The following is a 21,044-nucleotide window of genomic DNA, read 5'->3' as shown; positions in this document are numbered from 1 at the left end:
TAAAGGAATGTAGAGAACAAATGGTGGAGCCAATCTAGGATGTGATTAACCGCTCACTGATAGAAGGAAGAGTACCAAGAGTGGAAGAGAGCAAATATAGTGCCAATACACAAAGGAGGAAAGAGGACTGAGCCACTAAATTATAGACTGGTGTCACTAACTAGTGTTGTGGACAAGCTCTGTGAAATAGTGATCAAGGAAAAGTGGATGAAATATTTGGAAGACAACGAAGTTATAACAAATAGTCAATTTGGGTTCAGAAAAGGAAGGTCATGTGTGACAAATTTACTAAGTTTCTATATAAGAGTAATAGATGGAAGTACAAAACAGAGATGGGTGGGTAGATGCAGCATACTTGGACATCAAAAAAAAGCTTTTGATAAAGTTACACATAAAAGACTTGTGAAAGATTGAACATATAGGAGGGCTGAGAGGGACAATGCTAAAATGGATGAGAGACTGCTTAAAGGATAGAGAAATGAGAACTGTGATCAGGGACACCTGTTCAAGTTGGAGTAATGTAACAAGTGGAGTACCACAGAGGTCAGTGTTAGCACCCATTATGTTCCAAATATACATCAATGATATTCAGGAGGGTTTGACCAGTTATATTAATCTGTTTGCTGATGATGCATAATTGTTAAGAGTAATAAAGAGCCATATTGATTGTATAGAGTTGCAAAGAGATATTGACAAGATTCATGGGTAGAGCAAGAAGTGGAAATTGGAATTCAATGCTAAGAAATGCCATATGATGGAATTGGGAAACAGTAAAAGACCTGCATGGGACTATAAAATGGGGGGAAGTAATAATGAGGAACAAGAAGGAAAAAGACCTAGGAGTGGTATTTCAAGATACCCTAACTCTAGAACGGCATATAAATGAGATATTTGGCTCAACATACAGGATGTTAACAAATATTAGGGTGGCATTTTATTATATAAGACTATGATGAAAAAAATTATAGCCACTATGCTACGTCCCAGGCTGGAATATGCAGCAGTGGTGTGGTCTCCACATAAGAAAAAAAGATATAAAGAAGTTGGAAAAAATTCAGAGGGCAGCTACAAGGACGGTACAGGAGCTGAGAGACCTGATGTAGAAAGAGAGGTTGAAGGAAATTGAACTGCCAACTTTGCAAGTTACAAGAGAGAGATCTAATAACGATGTATAAAATAGTTAACCACACTGAGAACATAGACAAGCAGGATCTGGTGTTGCTGGAAGATAAAGCTGGACGGAAGAGAGGGCACTCAAAGAAGATCAGGAAGAGTCAATGTTTGAGGGACATCAAGAAGTACAGTTTTCCACATAGAACTGTGGATATCTGAATAGTCTAAATGAGGAGGCTGTTACAGCACCAAACGTGCATAAATTTAAGGAAATTCTGGATAAATATAGATATGGAGACAGGACACTATGAGCCCTGCTCAAACCCTGTATTATACAACTAGGTAAATGCAACTAGGTAAATCACACACACACACACACACACACACACACACATTTACAATTTGAGGTAGTTGGAGGATAGTAAACTACAGAAGAGGTGGTGATGGGTGGAGGAGGAATAAATGGGCAGGGAAGGGAAGGGGAAGATATCAGAAAAGAGATTAATGGGCAGCTGTGTGTTTATGCATTTGAGTGGGTCACAAGGAATGAACCAGGGAAGGGGGGAACTGCACCCCCACACTGTCTCCCCTTTCTGGGGAGAGAGAGAGAGAGAGAGAGAGAGAGAGAGAGAGAGAGAGAGAGAGAGAGAGAGAGAGAGAGAGAGAGAGAGAGAGAGAGAGAGAGAGAGAGAGAGAGAGAGAGAGAGAGAGAGAGAGAGAGAGAGAGAGGAGGGGGGTAGAGGGCAAGGAATGAAAAAGAGATGGGGGAACTGTACCTTCTCCCCCCAATCTCTCCTCTCTGGTGGAAAGGGGATATAGGATGAAGAGAAGAATAGGGGTATATGGAAGATAAAGGAAAGACCACAGGGGGTGAAACTATGATGTAAGGCTCTGCCAATGAGACTTCCTCATTCTGGACAGAGGGTGGAGCATGGGGTAGCTCATTTATGTGACTGATGGGAACAGGGAGGATGGGAGGAGCAACAGAACCTCAAGGACATAATACAGAGACTGTCAAGACAAGTCAAAGCTGTATATGTTATCACTCAACAATTAAAATAGAATCCAATCATGACACCTATGTAGGCATCATTGTATCTGCCACTGGCATTTCATGACGCCTACGTAAGCATCACCGTAATGAAGAGGTTAAGTAAAGAAAAGCCCTATGTACATGTGTTTGCAAACATTATATAATATTCAAGAAAAAGGAGTGTATTAATAATGAATGTTGTGGAGTGGGACTGCACTCCACCTTTCCTACTTTCAGTATCAACACATGCTTCAACCTTTCACCTCCATATCATTACTACTCTTAAAAACAAACACGTGTTTTGTAATAGAGTTGCTACTGTGCATTTTTACAAACATGGCAAGGTGCCTTGGAAGGTCTTTTAGGGGCCATGGTGAAAATGTGACAACAATGTTGAAATGAACATGGTCATGATGTGAGTGAGGGCAAGGAAAAGGGACACCTGGGCAGCAGTTGGAAATGTACACAATCAGTCAAGGAAAACATACTAATTGACAACACTACGAAGTAGCAGAAGGAATGTGTGTGTGTGTGTGTGTGTGTGTGTGTGTGTGTGTGTGTGTGTGTGTGTGTGTGTGTGTGTGTGTGTGTGTGTGTGTGTGTGTGAGAGAGAGAGAGAGAGAGAGAGAGAGAGAGAGAGAGAGAGAGAGAGAGAGAGAGAGAGAGAGAGAGAGAGAGAGAGAGAGAGAGAGAGAGAGAGAGAGAGAGAGAGAGAGAATGCAAGTTTAAGAGTTTATAGTGTGAAGATACTGGAGATGTGCTGGTAGGCCTGTACTAAGATGACTGAGGGCAGGGAGAGCAAGAGTGCTCCATTATCTGCTAACTTTAGCACTATAACTCATCAACACATGCCAGCCAAACACTTTCTTGTGTCAAGCACCATATGCATAGAGCACTCTAACAGAGCAGTACTGCAAAGCGACCCCATGTGAAAGGGACCTCAGGTTTTGAAGTCACAAGAGAATCTGCTAAGTAGCATCAGTGCAATTGGAGAATGAAATTTCAAGTGTTGTAATAGTTAAAGAGCCAATTTACCTGCAGAGGCATAGAAGTTTTATTGCCATAAAAGACTCCTATCCTGCCAAGATTCTGTCGAAATTCTGATTTGATCCCAATTTGGATGATGTCATTTTCATATAAAACTCCATTGTTTTTACACACAAATCTGAAAGGAAATATAAGTATATATGAATATATTATATACATAGAATATAGAAATACAAGTACATATGAATATATATACATAGAATTAAACAAGTTTCAGTGAAAATATATAAAAATGTATGCAAGTTTATATATAAAATGTTAATATAAATTTGGTAATAAACATGCAAACAACAGAACTTTCAAACTCTATCTAGAACATCAGCAACTAGTTTTAAACAGCAGTTCTTTGAAATGAAAACTCTGTAAAAAGATAGCCACCAAAACCAGGCCTCACTCACTTCTTGATGTTGTCGGTAGCACCTGACATAGACATTGATGTGGGAGTGGAGGTTCCATTTTGAGTGTTGCTAGCACTTCCACTATACAGATCCCCAAGTACATCCACCAATACACCTGTTGAAAACATTTATTAGCTTAATACATAACAGAATATACCTTTTGTGCATGCATGTATATGTCATGGATCCAGCCCTACATACACAGTAACTTCAAAATCAGTAGGTTCACAATATAAAAAAAATATATAGCAATGAGCTGTATTTTAAAGTTCTACATAAAAGATTCTAAAGCTGTAAATATTTTTTCATATAAGCTCTAAATTACACATTGGTGAACCTGAGTAATTTCAGGATACTAAACAATTTTCAGTAGAAATGCAACCAGAGATGATGCCAATTTCATGTTGCAAGAAAACTAGGCTACATGAATACAAGTACAGTGGCACCTCAGTATATGTCCACTTTGGAATAAGTCTAACTTGGTATACATCATGTTTTGGAAGGAAAAAAAATTTGCTTGGTATACCTTTCTTTGGAATACAACCCTTTTGCTAGAACTTGTATGGGTCAAAATGAGTCATGACATCACACTCTACCCTTGTTTACCTCTCTTGAGACAGTCACCACTACCTACGAGCAGTGTTGCCAGGTTGGCAGGACTCCTTCCAAACAATAACCCATTGTACCGATGGGTAGGTAAAGATAGGTAGGAAAAGACTCTTTGTTAAACATTACGGAAGTTGTCCTTTATTTTGTACATAACACTTCCCTGTTGTTCATCTGAAGAAATATTGGCAACTAACACAATAACAGGTGCCATTCTGATCACACGGTGCAGATGCAAATGCTGATGTTATGAATACTGTTTGTCCACTGAACATTTGCTGGTGGTACCTTCTGAAGCAGAGGGAAAGAAGGAGTGACGCTCGCTGTGAGTGGTTGCATCGAACAAGCCCTACCATACCAGCAGAAGGCTGCTGTGTTAGGCATGGTTCACACCAGCCCATCACTGTCATCCTGGTCCCCATCCATGGTGTTACAAACATGATAGCCATCCACTTAGGAGGAAATGAGCTCCATCACTGGGTGACGGTGTGATGTTAGCCCATCAATCATCAGTCATGCATATGCACTGAAAGAGGATGGACCACAAGGATCTCCTCATCACTGTTGCTCTCTTACTGTTGGACAATTCAGAACCAGAAGAGCAGCCAGTTAGGCCAGTAATGAAAGAGGAGAGAGACAATATGGGCATGGCAATTACTGCTGGAGACGCCGCTATGAGGAGAGCACAAGATCCTTATGGAGGCAGAGATGAGGGCTGATAGAAACAGCTTCCATGGAGCCTACTGCATGACCCCAAACACATACTCATTCTCACAGCAGTACGGTAACACCATGCCTCCCAAAGCAACAGGAAAGGCTGCCGAGAAAGGATCAGTGGCGGGTTAGCTGGGATCAGCTTGCATAAAAAAAAAAAAAAAAGTAACCTTCTAGATAGGGTGATTATGCCTAACACTATATTACAATAACATCAAAGAACCTCGAGTGCTTACAAATAGAATATTTGAACAAACAAAATTTTAAAATAGCAATGTGGTCTGTCCAGACTTTTATCTCCTACTTTCTTTAATTTTCCTAATTTTTATTTCTTTTGTCCAAACTCTTTTATTTTTCTCCATCTCTCTATCAGTTCAGTTCAGTTCATTTCAGGAAAACTGCATGACCCCAGCCACTTTTCAGGAGCTAGTGCAACTAGTTGGTCCTCACTGCATGTGGTAAAATGCTGTGTGTTTACCACAGGATTGGCTGCACAGAGGATTCATGGTGTGCAGTGTTGCCACATTTCCAGATTCATCAAATAATACCCCTCACTTCATACTCTAAGAAAAAATATTTAAACATTCATTATAATTATATGATCTTATTTCTTTCTTTGTGTACAAATACTAATATTTCACATTTTCATGATATAAAGGATATCCAACACCATCGATAATGGTCAACACCACTGCCATCACTCCATCAAAACATTAATTTATTTTATCTTTGGATGGCAAGACAGCCATGAGCATAGAGGGTCTGGTTCTCATCTAGCTCACTGTTTGTGATGTCAATGAACCCCTGTTCAGGAGGTGACAGTGATGGGCTGGTGTGACCCACGCACAAATTTTTGTGTAAACAAACTCTAAATACTAAGTTCTGTAGTGTCACTGCTTAACTGATTACAAAACACAATGACATATTCCTGATATCTCTCCAGTAACCAGAGACACAGTGACCTATTCCTAATGTCTCTCCAGTAATCTGAGATGTAACACCACTAAACCTTACATGTTACTACATTATCCCGTAACGAGTGAATTCACATCTTGTTAGAAATAAATAAAGCGTATAAACTGGCTTGATTCCAATTCCCTTTGCCATTTTCCAGTTACATAAATGATGTTGCCTTATACATATCATGTTACCTTTAAATCAAATCTTCCTGCTGCTGGTACAACTAACATACCAAGCAAGGGAACACTATCCTAGTAGACACTTGATTCTTCTCAGCAAGGTAAAGTGATGTTCAATTTTCATTTATTTAATCTAACTGCTTTTGTATTTACCACCTTTTTTCATAAAAAATGGCTCAAAAAATCACCCTGCGTCTTATATGTGAATGCAAGGCTTCCCGTAGATTTAATTTTGAAATTTCCTTAACCCATACACCCAAAGATTTACACCACCATATTATAGGCAAGGATGCTTCATCATATTTTTCAACCATAATATGACATAAGGAAATGTTGAAAATGAAAACACAGCCTGTTCAGTGATGCGCCAAGGGTGTTGTTGACATTTTGTCAGCTGGGCTGCTTTCTTCGCCTGGCTCCATGACTAGGCTACTACCTCTGTTTTATTACTGCAATAATGTAGAATATTTTTACTATTGTGATTGCTTGCTTTTTGTTCAGCTATACCACTAGCTTGCTTTAAACATTACATTCTTAAATACATAAAAAACTTGTTTTCCTGAATATGTCCTGCTGAAATGGGGGTGAGTCTTATATGCCCATGCATCTTAAATACCATCAAATATGGTATGCATTTTAGTATAAAGCAGTGTTTAAATTGTTTTATACAACCCCATCAATATACTGTATTATATGCCAATAATAAAAGGATTATTTTCATGTCTTTCACTTACCTGTGTTACTCTGTGTGCTATTCTGAGTAGCAGGTGGTGTGGACAGCCCTAATAAATCAGCTGAAGTTGAGTTGTTTAACTGTGAATTAGAAAACATATGATTTTAAATCTAAGAGAGGATGAATCATCTATGATGGCATGTTTTCTTCAGAGAAATAATTCTCAAGGAGAATGTCATGTCCCCCTTGGGCATTTCACACAAGCACTAAAAAATTTATGATAGTGAGATAAATTTCAAGCCATGAGAGGCCTTTCTGGGCTGAGGATCAAACCCTCATCATTGTATAAAGCACTGCAATTTCATGATGCTAATATAGGCATCACCACATACAAGGGAATAATACAGGAAACAAAAACAAATCACAAAACAAGCACTATGGAGGAACACCAATAACTCTGGTTTCAACAGTTTTCAAACAACAGATAAATTATACAAGCCAGTGTTCGAGACTTCTCAACATAAATTGCATACCTGAGCAGCCTGGGTTTTTTCCGTCAATGGCGCTGGATTGCCTTCACGGGCCTGAACACGAGCCTCCCTTTGAGCTTCCTGAGCAGACATCCGTCCACTCTTCTTCTTTAGCACAGCCAAGATAGAAGACTCCTTTTCAGTGAAGGGTGGCATTTCTTCTAATACTGTGGCCTGCAAAAGATTAGTTGAGTACTATATAATATGTCTGATTTAATCCAATACTCCAAATACATATAATGCAGTAGGATCCATCATAATATATACTTTGAGCATTCATTGTTTGTAAAAGCATTTGTCATGAAAATTGACAGATGCTTTATTCTCATCTTAGGGGCCATGCATCAGCCAGGTCAGAACCATAGTCATTTTAGGCTACTGTTTTCATTATAATAAACACAAACCAAGTCTAACATGAGCTGTTAGTAGAATCTTCTCCCACATTTGCAGAGACCTGAGTATATTTATATAACATTAACGTAACATATCATGTTCTTTATGTACGCAACTATTAATTAATTAGAGCTTCATTATAAAAAAAATAACAGTAATGATGATTCTTTTTTCCCCAACTGGCCCACAGACAAAGATGGAAGACAGGATGGAATGCAAGAGAATGTAGGTAAATGCCTTGCTTGGCTGCTCAGTCCCTTTTAGGAGCATGTCTCTCAGGTATACAGAGAAAGATAACATGACTAAATGATATTTTTATCCTGAAAGATAAAAAAAGGATTTTTCATGTGTTTAGAAAGAAACAATGTTTCATGAAGTATTAAAAGCATTATTTACCATGAATTGCATGATACTTTACCAGAACATCAGTAGTGGTGGTAATGGATAAGTGGAGGTACTCTGAAGCTCGCTGCTGAAGTTCTGCATCAGATGAACGTAAATTAGAGTTGGACTTGAGGACATCTTGAATTTGTGACTTAATCTCTGGGAACAGGTTGATGAATTTGATGTACGTTGTGAGCAGCAATGCACGTGTTGCAGCAGAACACAGGTGATACTGTAGGAGAAAATAAATACATAAATAAATAAATAAATAAATAAATGAAAAAAAAAATTATATATATATATATATATATATATATATATATATATATATATATATATATATATATATATATATATATATATATACATACATACATATATATATGTATATATATATATATATATATATATATATATATATATATATATATATATATATATATATATATATATATATATATATACGGAAGGGTACACGACAATGCAGTCATTATAACATACAACTGCGATAATACACTGAAATTTTAATAAATAATTAATCAGAATAACGAACCAAAACTGGCAGAACAAACTCACCACTAGTACAAGCACTTGAATTTCATTAAAAATTTAATCGGAATAACGAACAAAAACTAGGAAGACAAACTTGACATTTGTGCAGGAAAGGGACTTTTAATAAAAATTTAATAAGAATAATAAATTCAAACTCGTATGACTAACTCATCAGCTGTGCGAGTCACTGATTGCCTATCTGCCACCTGTACCTTCCTCCCTTTCTTCATTTCCTCTTCCTTCTTTCGTCTTGTCTCAAACCTGCCTCCCTGTCACCTGCTCTCCCCCTTACCTGTCAGAGATAAGGGACAAGGGAGTGAAACCTTGCTCTCCCTCTCTCTCTCTCTCTCTCTCGCTCTCCTCCTTATTCATTTTGTCATTTTTATTTCATAATTTCTCACTATTTCTCACTCTCCTATACATAATTCAATTTTAATTCTCAACTAATCTCATTCTATTTAGCAATCATCAGGATTGTTCTTACTTTGAGAGAGAGAGAGAGAGAGAGAGAGAGAGAGAGAGAGAGAGAGAGAGAGAGAGAGAGAGAGAGAGAGAGAGAGAGAGAGAGAGAGAGAGAGAGAGAGAGAGAGCTCCGACTTAGGCAGAATTTACTGTATGTACAATATATGCATAACGCCAATGGTAGATACCGTATTTTACGGCTTACAAGACGCACTTTTTCCCTAAAAAATACCCTGAAAAATACTTGTGTATCTTTTAAGACAAATGTTGTATTTTGATGAGTTCTTGGGATTTGAGGATGAATAAAATTTCTTTAATTGTTTTATATTTTTACATTCATATTTTTTTTATTTTTAGTTCATTTTAATGAATATAAAACCATCCTTGGACAATGAAAGATGTATAGTATATTTACAAATCACCAACTAGTATGTCATCACCATATGAACAAAATCGGACAAGTAATTAATGTAAACAATACGCACCGCCAGTATGTAAGGGACCCATTGCTTCACTGTGTGTAATTTACCTACGGTAGTTTTATTTACATAGTTGTAAATTTGTATTTAGTGCTCCAGCAAATTTGTGATGAGTGCTGAGACAATAGATAGTTTTATGAATAGGTTAGATAAATTCATGGATAATGATGATAGACTGTCAAATGTAGGTTAACAGGAGCTGCCTTCTGTAGGTCAACCAGCCTCTTGCAGACTCCTTGCTTCTTGTGATTTTATGTTAAGTGGTCAAGCATATGGTGAATGTGTTCTTATATGAGAATGTTTTTTTTTTTTTTTCTTAGAAATTTCTTTCCAATATTAGGGTGCATCTTCCAAGATGCAGCGTCTTGTAAGCTGTAAAATACAGTAAGTGTGTCCAATACTTGTCAGTGCAACACAAACCTCGGGGTGATAATGTGTGAAACTCGGGACGGTAAGAATTTTGGACTAAGCGCGAAACTCAGGAGGGTTCTGTATATATTTTTGTTATCTTAAATTTAATAGCACAAATGTGTTCATTTTGATGCATTTTTTTTTAAATTGTAGACTTTTCATATTACTTTCTGGTTCTCTGGAACCAATCGATTTTTTCCTGTAGATTTTTCACTTGCCATAATATTATATATATATATATATATATATATATATATATATATATATATATATATATATATATATATATATATATATATATAATAACAAATAATTACACCTTGACATACCATAACTAACCTGGAGCACTGCATGAATTACTCTAAGTTTCCTAGAACATCATGCACTACAACTGGATGGCTGCATTCCAAAATCTCAAAAACTCCTAAATCTACAATACTTTCAATCCAAAGAATTCCATATTAAGGATTCTCAGCTTTAGACATTGCAGGCTAAGCCGCTCTAGAATCCATTCTCACAGCCTCCTCCTCTTTTTCATCAAGGAAGTCGACAGGTGCATTCATGATGCTCTTGCCACCTCAATTTTTTTTTTTTTTTTTTTTTAATAATTTAATGTTCTGGAAAGAAGTAAAGAGAGCAAGGAAAGAACCATCTAGGAATGAATGATGAGACTATGAAAGATGATGGGCTGGTGCTAAGTGAGAAGGATGCAGTTTGTATAAGATAGGTGGAATATACTGAAGGATTGTTAAGTGTAAAGAAAGGAGGAGATAGTCAATGCATTAGAAGAGTTAAACACTGTACCATACCAATCAAGGGAGATGAAATTCAAGAGGTTGTAAGAGAAATAAGGAAAAGGAAAGCTGCAACTTTGGATGGATGTGCTGCAGAATGATGGGGAGAGCATTATATTGTGGTCCATAAGATTAATAAATGTGTGCTTTATTCCTGGCAAAGTTCCAGAAGACTAGACAAATAAATGTGCAGTTCCCTTATATAAAGGAAAAGGGGATAGATGGGAATGCTTCAATAATAAGGACAGCAGTTTGTTGAGTGTAGTAGGGAAGGTGTATGGTATGGTGCTGATAAGGAGAATCAGAGAAGTAACAGAAAGTGCCATCCAAAAGGAATGAATAGGAAGATTTTTTTAAATGGAAGTTGTGTAGACCAAATTTTTGCAGTAAGGCAGTTGTGTGAAAAAAGGGAGAAAAGAGAAGGAAGTTTCTTTGGTATTCATGGCCTTGGAGAAAGTGTATGACAGGAAAGAACTGTGGGATTTTTAAAAAGTTTACAGAGTTAGAGGCAAGTTGCTGGAAGAAGTGAAGAGTTCCTATTTAAATAGCAAGGCATGTGTGAGTTGGTGGTGTGAGTGAGTTCTTCCCAATCAGAGTAGGTTTGCATCAAGGTTGTGTAATGTCACCATGGTAGTTAAATTTGTATATGGATGGTGCAATAAAGGCAGTAAATATGAGAATGTTAGATAGGGTCCACTGGCACACAGATCCCAATGCAGGGCACACTGCTACCCAACATCTGCTGTGATCTTGGAATCGTGCTATGTGCTGAGTAGGGAACAGTCTCATTATGAGGAGCGGGGATAAACTAGTGTATGCTAGGCCTATGCTATGCCTAAGCACCTGATGTGTACTACAGTGGTCCACAAAACTATCCCTTTCCATTTGGGGGCCAATGGTGTTAACAGTGCAAATGATGTGTGTGTGTGTGATTACCTAGTTGTGTCAGACAGGAAAGGAGCTGTGTGTGTTTGTGTGTTGCTTTGTCTGGGCCACCCCATGTGGGATTACCTGCCTGGTATGTGGATTAATAGAGATATTTTCAATTAGCTTTTTAATTAGCCCTGCCCTAGGCTGATTCATTAAGGTATCAGAGGAAAAGAACAATGTTATCAAAGCATTAACTCCTTAGACAATTTAATTTTGCTGAAATAGCATAATATTTTACATATACTTATCTATAAAGTTATCAACATTGGTGAAGTCTCCAGTGATGCATGCTGACAGCTATTTGTATAAGGAAGAGTTTACATAAATATGATGATTGCTTTCACAATTCTTCTGAAGGGTTAATGCTCCAATAATTATTTTTTCCTATCAATATCTTAAGAAATCACCTTAGGTCAAAGACAAGATATTTGAAAATATCTGAAATATAAAAAAAATTAGAGATACTTGAAAACATCTGAAATACAAAAAAAAATTGAGTTAAGTGACAAGAGCATTATGAGTGCATCAATTACCTGCTCCACCAAAATGTGAGCGGAGGCAGGGGGGCAGGGCTTCTATATCAGCTTAGCATGCAGCAACAGCAGTTTAACTATTCTATTTCATCTGCTTTTTTTTTCTTCTGGCAATCACATAATCCTGATTCCTGCAGAGGATTCAACTTGCCTCTTTCCACATCCTACAATCTTTTAAATATGCACAAAATTAGACAAATAGAAATGCTAGCAGAAATTAAGTGATAAATTTGTCCTCTTAACGCAACATAAACATCAATAAATGGGTTTTCACTTCACAGACAAATGCATATGCTGCTCATCACATATAAGAGTGAAAACCTAAAGCTTTGTGTCCCCAGAGGTCATTTTAAAGTATGAGGTCCTCACAGAAGAGTACATACATGACCATATCAACATTTACAAGCAATGGTCTTGCAAGTTTTAGCACTTCTCTAACACCTGCAGTTCTATCCCTCAAAATAACTCTGTCCAGGCTTTTGTGCCTTGCTAAAGGCTAGACATTTTTAATAGTTACTCTAAAAGCTTCTGCTACTTTATTTAACATATTAAGTTCTTTTCCATACTGTTAATCATAAATGGAAAGTATACATTTCTGCTAATAATATTACCTAAATGTCTAAATGTAAGCATGCTACAATCATACATTATTGAGATGACCTATCACTTAGTGACAAGTACAAATACAAATTAAGTAATCTTCTATGAGATATGAAAGTCTGTCTGGCTCTGAGTCCCATCACAATAAATGTTAAGAAATGTTAAAAGAACAGGCTATCAAGTTACATGAACCAGACATAACAAGAAATTTCAAAATTCTGAAGTAACTAAAAAAAGCAACAAATGCTTATTGAGAACATACAGTAGTATTTTCTGACTGCATCCAATGTGATCATTTCAACAAAATATTTGGAAATAATATACCTTAGAGTGAAGGAGTTGGAACTGCACTGCAGGAGCAGATCTTGTATCCCCAGCAATCAAGTTGCCAAACTCACCCAAGATGTAACCACCAACTTTGACCATATTTTCATGGCATGCTGGTGCCTGTAGTGCCTGTGAACAGATGATTATACTATCATGCTTAATCCACATTCCACATTAAACACATCAAACCTACAAGTGAGTTTTTATAAAGTGGGGAATGGTACACAAAATTTTCTTAAAAATTCTATACTTAGCAAATGCTACCATTACTTGTGTTCCAGAAACTAAATTTCTTCACTTAAATATTGGTATTTCTTCATTTGTACTTCTGTCTTCTACTTCCACAATCTTGCCAAAGACCCTCAATGTCCACACTGCAATCCCATTATTGTCTAAAGTATCACCATTGTCTCCTGCTTTCTTTTCCTCTAATGTTAGCAGCTCTAGTTTTTCTGCACCTTCCTTAGTTTCCTCCTTAGTTTTCCTCATAATAAACAAGTACCAACTTAATCATTAATCAGAAAATACAGTAGTAGGTAAATATAAACTCACCTCAAAAACAGTCTTTGCTGCATATCCCTGCACATCTTCCCTGTTCACCACTATCTGTATTACACGATACCACACCTCTTCAGACACATAGTCTCCAGCAATACGTATGAGGTTCAAAATAACATCCACATACCATGTATAGTCTTGGGCATACTTTTCTGCTAGAATGGCCACCTTCAGCACCTGTAATGGAAAATGTTCAGTATCTTAAAAGTTTCACTAAAATTATACTCATAAAACATCCTATGTAACAAAATTGAAAAAATATGAAATGAAGGATATCTGTTCCTACTTGCTATGGCACAATAAAAATGGCTCTAGTAACTGAATTGAGGCACTTCCCAGTAATTTTTTCCCTTATAATAAATAAGCATAATCAAGCATTAATATAATAATTCCTAGTTTTTACCAATCTGCAGTCAACAAAGAATTCTCCAACTTTCTCTGGGAATCATGGCAGTAATCAAGTCTCTGGAAAGTTCTGCAAGAAAAAGGGATTTTTGTCTTCCTTGTGTTGGACTTCATTTATATGCAAAGGTCAATGCCAGTGACTACCTGAGAGACATTAAGTTGTCAAATGGCATATTTTGGTGATGCAAATACAATTACTCATACAACTGTGAACATCAAGGCTGACAATAAGACCCACAGTACACAGAGCAGATGCAAAAGTTTATGTGGTGTGTTTTATTGCCAGCTGGGATACAATTAAGAGTGGTCCACACATAACAGACCTAGTAACATACTGTGTCAACACAACATAATCTATGATTAGTCCACTTGTCTTTGTAGAACCATCCTCCACTGGGCTGTTAGCATTATTTGTTATTTTAATGTTTTCTGGACCATTTATTTTTTTGTTTATTTATTATTTTTTTTCATTTATTTATTTATTTATTTATTTTTTATTTATTTATTTTTTATTTATTTATTTTTTTTTTGAGAGAGAGAGAGAGAGAGAGAGAGAGAGAGAGAGAGAGAGAGAGAGAGAGAGAGAGAGAGAGAGAGAGAGAGAGAGAGAGAGAGAGAGAGAGAGAGAGAGAGACCCAATGGCAGTGAAATTATCAGGCTAAAAAAAATACCAAATGCCATACTGGTAAGACAGGTTTAGGAAAGTAGTTGGTAATCACTGCAGAATGATCAGAAACAAAACTTCACATCAATGTGTTATGATAGATGAAGATCATCTTAGAAACTTAGAAAATTTTAGAATTATGTTACACCTGCAAAAGTTTTTGGTTAATGTACTGTGGTAGATAAAGATCATATAAGGGAAGCTTACAAAACTTTAGATTTATGTTACACTTTCAAGTGTTTTTGATGTTTGATTCTATACCAAAATCTCAAGAAGAGGATGACCAAGATTCAGTAAGGAACACTAATAGACTGCCAGTGGGTCCTCCTTTGCAAAATAAGAGGATAAGAGTGGAAGGACACACTGAGAATCATCCAGTTAATTCTTGAAAGTAATACTGATTAGACTCAATTATCTACCAAAGTTTGAGCAGATAACACTAAAAGACATACCATGCTAAACAAAAAATATGTGAATAGATAAGCAAAACAAACATGCTTCTACAGCTTTCTTACCATCTCCTCACGAATAGAATAATCAGCAGTCTCCAAATAATTCAGCATCTCCTGCACAATCTCTTCAGCATTACTTCTGTCACACATTGCGTACAGAAGATCAACAGCTCTTTGTCGTACACTTACATCTCGCTCAGTCTGTAATAAAATGAAGGCATATTTCTTCTTGACTGTTGATTTACATACCAGGCCAAACTGTCTGGTAAAGAGAGTTAGCCAAGACAAAGTGACAATGTGTGTACATTCACATCAACATGCCAATAATAATCTTACAAATAAATATCATCAGATTAACATTCTGAACATTGAATTTGAATAAATGAATAATAAACTGTAGTAGTACCTTGAGAGCATTAATAACTGTCTCTTGATGCTTCTTGACAGCCTCATGTGAGAATTCTGATGTGGCAAGAAGGCACATGGTTTCTAGTGCCAAATACCTTAAGTTGGTTTCACGGTGAGAGAGGAATTGGCCTAGTTGGTTACACGCACGCACTAGCAAATTGGGTTCACTGTGGGAATAAAGTAAAGATTGAGAAACAATATATAATAACAACAAATCAAATTATCATAAAGCATTTTTCATTAATCATAGTAACCGAAAGCCACTTGCCTGTCTGAATGAATGATAATACTAATGGCTTCAAAGAGCACAGCATTCTTTGCATTGGAGTGTTGGACCTGAGTGAAGTGGAAAGAAAAATCATTATTAGATTGCTAAATACTATCTAAAAACTACAAAATGTTCTTTACTAACATAATTTATAAGAATATGTACAAAATATTTCAGGGACATAACTATTAGTTTCAGAAAAGAAGCATAACAACAAAAACTGATAAGGTATTAACTTTTTTAGACTTTGGAGGCTCTTGGGCTTTATTGAGAATAGTGTCCAAACACTCATTGAGCCTCCCCCTAACACCTGGATCTTCTGGGGGTGGGTAATGCTGAAGCAGCCGCAGTAGTTTCACTGACAGCCATGGTGCAGGCACAAAGTAGTATGTGTAGTCTTGAAGGTCTGTGTAACTTGCAGTTACAATCTGGAAAGAGAGAAAATAAAATGTCAGAGGTTGAATAGTTAGAAAAAGTTATGAGATAGTCTGATCAAATAGAAAGACCACATACATGAAGACCACAGAGATGCAAAGTAGACCTGGGAGAATAACTAAAAAGATGAAGGGACTTCAGAGGAAAATATTAGGTGATATGACAAGTAGCATACTTTACAGTAGAGAAAAAAAAATACTCCACAAGTAGTCTGCTATTCTGAAGATTTAAAGTATATTTATTCATTCATGGAGAAATTAGTATAGTTGCCCTTACTGAATCTCTGAAAATTAAATTATGTATGATGACTATAAAAATTATGGTAAGTGAAAGTCATCATACATTTGCTAAAGTTTGTGTTAAATAAATAACTAAAACTGAAATGAAATAGTATGAGAACCTATTAATGCTTATAAATTATGTATGATGATAAATATATGGATTATACACAATAATATGTTATGATGAACTAACCAAGGAGAAAACTATTCATGATATAACGTTCACTTTAGACAGATCATAATCAAATTATAGTATGATTTAAATCACTAAATTCATTCCCTATTTTATAAACTTAACATAATTTCTTTACTGGATGAGAAAAGAACAAAATGGAGATGTAGGAGAAAAATAATAGTAGAGGATTGGCAAGATGAAGCTCTGGAATACAACAATGGCAAAAGAAAATTGGCTGAGGGAGATTCCATGGCTGGGGTAGGAGATAATGGTCAGGGATTTAAGGATGTTCATAACTATTTAGTTTCATGTCTATTGATGACTGGTATTGGACACAGGCATAATCAAGTGACAGGGTGAGAATATCAGCAAGGGCTGGAAAGAATATAAGGAGCAAGACTTAGATGGCAATAAGAAAAATGGAAAAAATTCATCAACTATTGTTTCAAGCCATTTTCTTATGCAGTCTTAACTAATCTGAAGCCAGTTTTCATTAGCTCCCTTGAAGGGTTGACCATAAAAAAATTATCTCCACTTGCATCTCATCACTGCACATTTGCCTTCCCACTGTTCTTACCATTCCTTCCCTACTAACAATGAGATTTTACCCATACCTGTAAAATCAATAAAGTTTTAAGTAAACAGAAATCGTAACATAGGAAGAGTCCTGTCTAAGTACATTGAATTTCACACCAAAACAAGAGATAATGTACTGTATCTAACTATAACATGAAGGCCAGTTTTGGAAATAAAAAAAAACTAAAGCAGGAGTCAGTAAACTGGAGTCAATTACAGTATATTACTAGATGAGACTTGCATAGAAAAAAAAACATGAGATTCAGTTAAACTTAAACTAAATTTATTATGATGCAATTGCTAAATTCACAATTTCTTTAATTCAGAAAGATAAAGTAAAACTAAAAAAATGCAGGTACATTCAGAGAATGCTCTTTTCACTTATACACGATATGTGTTTCTGATTTTTTGTATGTAATGCATAACATTATATGATGCTAAAATACAAAATATGAAAGAAGATAAGGAGATGGAATCCAATGGAATTTAACTGAGTATACAAGGAGTAAGACATGAAAGCAGAGTAAGAAAGACACCTCCAAAGTGCACCTGCTCTCTCCAAAATGACAATGGCCTGTCATGGTTCAAATGTCACTCTGTAAAGTTCATATAATCCCTGGCTGAGTATAATTTACTGATAAAAAACCTTGTATTTCGGCATATAAGACAACACTTCAATCATCCTAAAGACACAAAAAAAGTGGGTTGCACTATATGTCAGATACAAGAACAATGACCTTAAAATTTTAAACAAAATACCATTGCAAATAAACAACCACCATATACTATAACTTTTGGGAAAGTAAGACAGTAAAATAGGAATACATTTAGAGAACATGTGCTGAAATGTATTACCACTGAAAAATATGTAAACAAAATTTAATGTAGTACAACTACAATCCTCTGCTGGCACTATATATGAACTGACAAAGCAAGAGACTGTGCAAATATTCCCGTTTTTTCTAAAGCTGAAGGAGCTATGTAAAGGTCTTCCAGGTATGGAACCCCAAGCTAAGCCACAAAGGATAGCAAACTTGGGAGAAAATTAATCTCTCCAGCTTGCAATGTTGTATAGGGACAAAGTCCATATACTGAGAACAAAATTTCAAGAATGTCAGTGTATCCAATAAAAAGAAACACATATAGATTATAGCTGACAGCCCATCACACACAGGTGCCACAAGGCAAGGATTTGTTTATACTTAGGAAAACTGACTGTACTGCATGTAATTTTACACCATCTTCATCTATCCATCCTTTTTCATGAAAAATGTACAAAAACACCTGGTGGGAATTTTAAGTTTAGTTTTGCACTTGAAGATGACAGTATCTTATTACCAATAATACGTTCAAGGTATTTTATTCATTGTGCTGGTATATCACCATCTCAGTTCTGGTGCTCACTGACCCAAACTTCACCAAAGATGGTTTGGTAGTTATACCACCAATATCTGCTAAAACTATTAAATTCAGACTGAAATTTGGGGGTCGTCTTATCTGAAAGTCGTCTTATCTGCCGAAATATATGGTAAATCCTGTGAAACCAAACATAGGGTTAAACATTTTATATATATATATATATATATATATATATATATATATATATATATATATATATATATATATATATATATATATATATATATATATATATATATATATATATATATATATTTATATATATGATGGCCAGCCACCAAAACATTATCCCAAGAATTTACTAAATACTCCCACTTCAGTAGTCTCTTGGAACCAGATTATATAGAAACCACAATAAAACTGCAGCATCACTGATCTTAATCCTTCTCTGGAGCAAGCATGTTTTCCATAACTTTAAGACATTTACACTACAAAAGGCAAAGGCAGGAAATTTCAGTGGTGCAGCAAGCTTGTGTATAAATAACTTTGTGCAGATGTGGCTTCCCCTGTCATGATAGCAAAGAAGGGAAATGTGTCAGCATACTTCTTGTCATGTATCATGTACTATTGCCTCCAGAAATGTATTCCCTTCTCCCTAGCCTCACTTTGGTGACATGGCAGCACAGCCTCAAGTTTTGACAGATGCCTGATCCATAGGATTAAGGTAAAGAGAGATGGACAAAATTCATAACTTTTCTCCCATACACGTAAATACTATATAGTGGTCACTCACAATCCTGATTAATATCTCACATTACATCTCCATCAGAATAAAAATCCGATTATTTCTGAAGAATAAAAATCCAATTATTTCTGAGAGAGAGAGAGAGAGAGAGAGAGAGAGAGAGAGAGAGAGAGAGAGAGAGAGACTGTTTTGCAAACAAAAAGAACTATCTTACAGACCATGCTTACATGTGAGCCAAAGATGAGTTCATAATAATCACAATGCAGTATATCTGAGTAGTACTGACATCCTACAAGTGAATAATCTGCCACTCTCTCTCTCCTGAATAGTTGCATATTATCTTAAGTAATTCCAAGCTTATTCCTCTCTCACTACCACTCTGATCACTATTTCAAGATACCTCATAATGATCTTTATCATGCCTTATCTGGCCTTGAACATGAAAGGACTTCCAGTTATATAGGATTCTTTGTCAGAAATTATGCTCTGGTGTTAACACCATGCTCAGTATAACTTTTTCATCTCTCTCTCTCTCTCTCTCTCTCTCTCTCTCTCTCTCTCTCTCTCTCTCTCTCTCTCTCTCTCTCTCTCTCACACCAAAAGTTTGTTTACTTCCTTCTTTATAAAAAGTCACTGCTCTATTCTTGCAAACTGCCATATCCATTATTATCATTACTATTCTGCCATATCTATTATTATCATTACTATTTTTTTTATGGCCCTTGAACACTTTACATAAAAATTACAATAAAATAAAAACAATTGCATAAAACAAATAAACATATATGAACAATGAAAAATAAATAAGAAATATTAGTGAGGATTCAAATCATCAACATATAATACAGGAGGTATGGAGATCAGTGCCACACCATACATCCATATTCTACAATGAGATATCTGTCATAAATTGAGAGGGTACAGGCACAACATCAGCAACAGATAAGGGAGAGTAGAATACACGTGTGGAGTTGATAGTACATTATCATCTCTGTACATGTGCCGTGCTAATTCACCCTCAGGTGTCTTGCACGAGATGAAGGTGAAGAGGCCACACCAATCAGGTAACATTAGGGATGAGTTGTATCACCTGACATGATTCCTGTCTGGACAAGAGAAGGCAGATGACTGCATGCTGGGCTGCCACATCATCATTCCAACACCTTTCTTTCTTCCTTCCTTCACTTATTGCACTTCTTTCTTTCCTTCCTCTCCCTATCTAACAAGAATAACAGACAATTCCTAACAGAAATAATAGTTCATTAGAGAGAAAAATACTGAAATAACTGTGGTACATTCACCTCACAATTTACTCTTGGTTAGATTTGTCAGCAGTATGTGCGAGATGAATTTTGCTTAATTAAAACAGTATATTCCCAGAAGAAATGATGTTAATATTTGCACACATGAACCATTAATTTATAATTTATAGAGACTAATGGTATAAGCAGATACATAATACAAATAATATCTAATTAATAAGCTGTTGAAGCACACTTTACAAGTAAACAATCAAACTAAAATACATTATGTACACTAAAAACTAATAAAGAGAATCAATATCAATCTGAATGACCACCTGTGGTGAAGGACAAGAGTC

General features: G+C 36.0%; 1 protein-coding gene across 2 annotated transcripts in view; it reads right to left on the bottom strand.

The window, feature by feature from the left end:
• The window catches only part of LOC135102922 (AP-2 complex subunit alpha-like), a 37,993-nt gene that overhangs the window by 8,587 nt on the left and 8,362 nt on the right, over positions 1–21,044 (bottom strand). For both annotated transcript variants that reach the window (XM_064008586.1, XM_064008585.1), the window contains exons 6-16: positions 16,110–16,301; positions 15,874–15,941; positions 15,604–15,772; positions 15,261–15,398; positions 13,671–13,853; positions 13,116–13,247; positions 8,065–8,262; positions 7,257–7,427; positions 6,785–6,863; positions 3,592–3,706; positions 3,182–3,311 (exon numbers count right to left, since the gene is read on the bottom strand). In XM_064008586.1, coding sequence (XP_063864656.1) covers positions 3,182–3,311; positions 3,592–3,706; positions 6,785–6,863; positions 7,257–7,427; positions 8,065–8,262; positions 13,116–13,247; positions 13,671–13,853; positions 15,261–15,398; positions 15,604–15,772; positions 15,874–15,941; positions 16,110–16,301 — 1,575 coding nt within the window. The remainder of the gene's footprint in view (positions 1–3,181; positions 3,312–3,591; positions 3,707–6,784; positions 6,864–7,256; positions 7,428–8,064; positions 8,263–13,115; positions 13,248–13,670; positions 13,854–15,260; positions 15,399–15,603; positions 15,773–15,873; positions 15,942–16,109; positions 16,302–21,044) is intronic.

Source organism: Scylla paramamosain, chromosome 8 (assembly GCF_035594125.1).
Source record: "Scylla paramamosain isolate STU-SP2022 chromosome 8, ASM3559412v1, whole genome shotgun sequence".
Taxonomy (NCBI): domain Eukaryota; kingdom Metazoa; phylum Arthropoda; class Malacostraca; order Decapoda; family Portunidae; genus Scylla; species Scylla paramamosain.
This window is presented reverse-complemented; position numbering and strand designations above follow the sequence as displayed.